General features: G+C 41.3%; 1 protein-coding gene across 1 annotated transcript in view; it reads right to left on the bottom strand.

Annotated features, from left to right (window-relative positions):
• Positions 1-706: 706 nt before the first annotated feature.
• Positions 707-6,000, bottom strand: part of GUCY1A1 (guanylate cyclase 1 soluble subunit alpha 1) — a 37,971-nt gene continuing 32,677 nt past the window's right edge. Inside the window, exons 8-9 of the mRNA XM_079990450.1 lie at positions 4,626-4,780; positions 707-3,405 (exon numbers count right to left, since the gene is read on the bottom strand). Of these exons, the coding sequence (XP_079846576.1) occupies positions 3,204-3,405; positions 4,626-4,780 (357 nt within the window). The 3' untranslated portion in view covers positions 707-3,203. The remainder of the gene's footprint in view (positions 3,406-4,625; positions 4,781-6,000) is intronic.

Below are 6,000 nucleotides of genomic sequence, written 5' to 3'. Positions count from 1 at the left end.
ATAAAGAGTTGAAGGAGAAGGTTGAACTTGAATTACATGATCTTGCTGTCTTATGATTCAACCTTACTGACCTTTACTAGGACAAGACTGGCAGGTTTCTTTGTACATTTATTATGCAGTTAGGAGCTACTGCCCCTGTTCACTTCACTCAACCTAAGCCATCCAACCCTTTTGCCACCACCACCCTTCCCTCAAACTTGGCCAGCTCCACTACCTCACCCATTCCCTTACCTATCCCTCCACAGCTTAACCTACCCTCCCCTTACAGCTTACTCCAACCCCCAACCCTTTTGAAATGAGATGCACTTCAGACAGCGGTTTTTTGAAGTGCCCTTGTTAAACCTCACTCCAGCTACACTGAACGGGGGTGGGGACTTCACAGAGTAGTTTGCCAAATTGCATTGTGAACCCCCCCCCCCTCTTCCATTAAACAACTTGGATAGGCTACCTGTCATTATGCTGGAGTTGGCATGACTGTGATGACAGCGTGATGACAGCCTTACATTTTTATGCATATAGGAAAAAATGTTCTGTACATTATTCAAGTGTTTTTCCTTTTATTGAAGTCCTCATATATCAAAACATGAGTACACCATCCATACACACACACACACACACACACACACACACATATACACACACGCACACATCTTACACTTCTGTAATGAATGCAATGCAATCTGTTTAGAAATGGTTGATACTGTGGAATAGTTTACTTTACACTTTAATATAAACTTAAATAGCAACGAAAAGAAAACATTTATTGCTATAATACATAACAAGGGAGATTTGTTCCCCTTGAAATCAGATTTATAAGTTTGATTACAGAGGTTTTAGCATTTGATTATAATCACACACACATATACACACACATTGGTATAATTTATTGACAGTGAAAGAAGTTCAGGAAGCAGTAAGTGACCTATCTGTATACTAGCACTGAAAACAGCTGATATATGCAAGAGCAATCAAATGTAGGCCTACTCAAAATTAAGTCCCATTAACTTCAAAGGGACTTGCAGGTATGTGTGCATAGGATTCAGTCTAAGTGAAATGCTTGGCCTTTTAATATCTGATTAACCTGTGCCTTTCAGGAAATGGTTAATACTGAACAGAGCTTTACTTAAAATGATGCAGCAATGCAGTGAAAAAGGATGTCCCATATTTTAGGACACTTTGGCCAGGTTTTACGTTTGTCAGCTGGTAAAAGATCATGAAACTCTTAATCAAAAATTGAGGTTGTGCCATCATGTTAGGCACCCTCTCTTTCCTAATTCTTTTGATGACACATATTCACGATGACACATACTTCTTATATCACATGAGATAAGAAATAGGAAACTGTAGGAAGTAGACAAGTCAGAGCAGTAAGTTTGAGAAAAAAGAAATTCCATTTCCAGACAGGTATGTCAAGAATAATTTCAGGGAGTTGTATAAATGAAGAGGAACATTTTCAAGTCTGAGATGTGGGGAGAGGAGGACAGAGGAAGGAGATCTTACTACATAGACTTGCTTGGACCCAAAGTGTGGCAGAAAAAGGGTTTCTAAAAGGAAAAATTCCTCCTAGCTTAGTTTCAGAATTGGTCAGTATTTTACCATCCTGACAAGAATTTTACTCTCTTTGTTAATTGCCAGGACTGAAGGATGCAAACGCAGAAAAAAAAATCCAGCCAAGCCATTTTTGGTGTCAGTGAGAATGCATAAAGTATCACAGTGTACACATGGGGCCTAGGTCCAGATCTGTAGCACATTCTGTATGCATGCAACGTGAAGGCCGTGCACTACAAATGCATTCTGAGCTACCGTGTGAATATCCACCACATAACAAAAAGCACATTGAGGTATGGTGCTGGAAGAATTAAGATTAGGAATAGTTCAGATTCATTTAAAATACTGTAATGGGGCTACTTGAATGTCAACTTTGTTTCTGCTATACATTTAAAAATACTACTATAGTAATAATGGGCTGTAAATGGAAACTAAGAAAAGGTACACTGCATGGCTTGCAGTGTGCAGTAACTGAGATTGAACATGTTTTCGCTTCCTCCGCTCATGAACCAAACAGACTTCTCCCCATCAAATGAATGGTGGCCTGTAGTGTCATTCCAGGCTACTCCTTAAGTGGTACTGTAGCATCTGTGAAGCCCCCTATGCAGAATGAGGATGAGAGGCTAGACACCAATTCCACTTGCACCTAGGTAGGCATTCTCTTTGCCATGTATTCCATGGTCATGTTTAAAACTAGCAGTGGCCAATGTGGCATTGCTCACCTGGCTTTCCAATGCCAAGCATCACTGCTAGTTACCAAGAAAGAGATGAGGTGGTAGAGAGCTTGGTGTGGTGCAGATGGAAGCATTGAATTGGTTCTTCTAGGCATGCACCACACTCCCTGCCTACTTTGCCATTCCCCCATCCTTCTTGGTGCCAGCAGTGGCACTTGGGTGTTGAGAAGCCTGGTGAGCAACACCTCCCCACCCACCACTAGTTGGTACAACTTGGTTAAGCAACTCTATGTAACCCGAATACAGTGGTACAGGTTACAGACGCTTCAGGTTACGCAATTTCGGGTTGCGCACCGCACCGAACCCGGAAGTACCAGAACAGGTTACTTTCGGGTTTCGGCACTCGTGCATGCACAAAAGCACTAAATAGTGCTTTGCACATGTGCAGAGGCAGCGCTGTGGGTTGCGAACGTGCCTCCCACACAGATCACGTTCGCAACTCAAGGGTCCACTGTATATTTCAAGAAAGAGCAGTGCTACATGTTATGCTGTTCATATAGCAAGCAGCTCAGTTCTGCTTGTTTTGAATGCTGTCCCTCCAGAAGTGATTCCTAAAGACTGGGAAGTGGAGAGAAGTGTCAAGCGCATACTCTAGGGAAGTAGGGAGCCCTTATCAGACTCACCTTGGTAAAGCAGCTGTTTGCAAGAGGAAAAGAAATATTAGGTGCCTGGGCTTTTCCCCTTTCATTGTTACACGAGGTGTCACTAATATGGGCCGCTCCTGCTTCTCACCCTTCCAAACTGCCACTGACTTAATATATTTTTACATAAAATAAAAATTAAAAGTAGTATGGAATATCCCTTTTTTGGTAATTTTAATACTGGCTTTCAGGTGTTAACAAGCTAAAGTGCTGTCATGTTTCCTTTTTTTGAATGTTCAGTTCATACAGAACTCATCCTGGAAATGCAAGAAAGCACAGCTTAGTCTACTCCTGTTGGTGTCCCCAAGAAATTTGCTTTTCCATCTTCAGCATCTTTCTTTTGAAACCAGGGCTTTGAATTTGTTCCTTGAAGGTAAGCATCAAGAAAGTAACAGATCCCGGGAATATCACTTGGAAAGTTGGGAGGAAGTTCCTGCCTTGAACGAGGAGTAAATACAAATCCTGGATAATCTTTTAGTAACCTGCAAGAAAAATTGAAATGCGGTTAAATATAATATATATGTAACCTTTAAATAATGGTGAACAATATTATCAAAACAAATTCATATTTGTTGCTTCTTTGCATGGGAGGGTGGCAGTTTCACATTGAACTAACCACTGCAATGCAAAGATCTAGAGAATTTCTTCTCATGTTTCTAATATATGCATATATCTGTCTCTGATATTGAAGAGAATGAAAGCCCCAGGACAAATGAATTCTGCACAGCAAAGCTTTATGCATGTATTAAACTACTGCATTGGTGGTATAAATGCAAGTGACAGAACTTCTTACTTCACTTCGTTATGGATCAGATTGTGCTGCGATCCCTAATTTTCTATGCACGATGGTGTGCTGTATCTGCCATCAACACAAATTGCTAGGTCATATAGGCTTCCCATCCGAACAAGTTTTTACTGGCTTGTTTTTAATTGTTGTATACGCTTTTTTAAAACAATGTTTTTCATAGAATAATAGAATTGGAAGGGACCAAAAGAGGGTCATCTGGTCCAACCCCCTGCAATGCAGGAATCCCAACCACATGGTCCCCCATCCAATTTGAAATTATAACTGACCCTGCTTAGCTTTTCAAATGTGCTAGGTTTACGTATGTGCAATTGTTTAACTATTCTTGTATCTGGAATGGTTTTATGTAAGTTTTTATTGTACTGCAAATCATACAATTGTTAAGAAATGCAGTAAATAATAGGTAATAAGACTCTATTATTTGTTATTGTTTTGCTTTTTGGTTACAGGAAAAAAATTTGTCTCAAAGTGACTTACAATTTAAAAGGAAAAGGCAAAAAGCATACAATACCAAATTGAAATACATCACTGTTTGATCATTTTATTCAACCTTCCATAACATTCAGGTTTATCCATTCCTGACAGTGGTTCTCTTGCTGAACATTGCACAAAGCCAACAAGCACAAAATCAGCAAGAAGAAGAGCAAAAGAGTCTCTTCCAACCTCTCCCCCCACACCACAACAAGAGCAAAACAAGAGCAAAACACCCCACAACAAGAGCAAAACAGTCTCTTCCAACCTCTCCCCCCACCCCACAGTTCTGCTAATTCAATAGAACCATGTCATAGAATGCAATGCGGTACTTTGCAAAGGGGGAAAAGCTGCAGACAAATGTGAAAGTGATTAACAAGCCACCACTTGCATAGTATAAGAACTTTGCATAGTAAACTGCTGTACCTATAGGTTGTTGGGCTGACATTTATTTTCCTAGGAACGCTGCAAGACTCAAACTTGTTGGCAAGTGTTACGTTGTTTCCAAATAGGCAATACCGTGGCATTTTAACACCGACGACACCAGCAAAGACTGAGCCGGAATGCAGACCTATGCGCATCTTTTGAAAACAAAAGAAGATATATAATATTGTTTGATTGTTACACGTGACAAAAATCAAACTATCAAAGATGCAGTAGGTTTTATTAGCTTGCTTGCAATCATGGTGGATTATGACCGGAATATGAGCAGTGCAATTTGAAGAGCAGTAGTCAGATGGGACGCAGGTGGCGCTGTGGGTTAAAGCCTCAGCGCCTAGGACTTGCCGATCGAAAGGTCGGCGGTTCGAATCCCTGCGGCGGGGTGCGCTCCCGCTGCTCGGTCCCAGCGCCTGCCAACCTAGCAGTTCGAAAGCACCTCCGGGTGCAAGTAGACAAATAGGGACCGCTTACCAGCGGGAAGGTAAACGGCGTTTCCGTGTGCGGCTCTGGCTCGCCAGAGCAGCTTCGTCATGCTGGCCACGTGACCCGGAAGTGTCTGCGGACAGCGCTGGCTCCCGGCCTCTAGAGTGAGATGAGCGCACAACCCCAGAGTCTGTCAAGACTGGCCCGTATGGGCAGGGGTACCTTTACCTTTACCTTTAGTCAGATGGTAACAACAGAAAACTTCTTTTGATGCTTACTCTGCATAACCATTAGCCTAAACAAAGCATGTTTGTGCAGAAATGTCTGAGTGCAGTCCAACAGGAACGGTTGATGCAGAACGTTAGTTTTGGTTTTGTTCTTTTCCAGCAAACCTTGTTGGGACAAATGGAGCTGGTGTTTTGTGGACAATTTTCTGAGAAATGAGTCCTTTAAGCTCTAGCTTAGGAACTTGTGGGAGATCGTGTTTCTCAAATCTGAAGACTATTTCAACAGTTCTGTCATCTTGGCTTCCCCTCAAATCAAGCACTTACCATGACTTACAATCCTGTTCTGTATCCTACAATTACATTTAAATGATTAATACTATGCAGCCAATCTATTCTTCCATGTCCAACAAAATACTTTGCAGCATGCTGCTTGTTTACAGCTAGAAAAATTAGTTATTTATATTGTATCCGCAAAAACAAACACCTCTCAAGAGTTACATGCACACTGTCTTCTCTTTGCAGTTTGTTCATAAACAAGGGCATATTGCATAGCAGAAATTATGTACAAAGCTACAGTCAGAATACCATTACTGTTCAAGGAATAGTCTCCTAATTTACAGGCTGGTGTTGGCAATCACTTGAAATATCTTTACACAAGCCCAAAGGATCAAGAAAACGCCTGCATTGACTGATGGAAGCATATTCAAATC

Source organism: Podarcis cretensis (assembly GCF_951804945.1).
Source record: "Podarcis cretensis genome assembly, chromosome: 9".
Taxonomy (NCBI): Eukaryota; Metazoa; Chordata; class Lepidosauria; order Squamata; family Lacertidae; genus Podarcis; species Podarcis cretensis.
The sequence above is the reverse complement of the archived record's forward strand: the minus strand, read 5'-3'. Positions and strand labels throughout refer to the sequence as shown.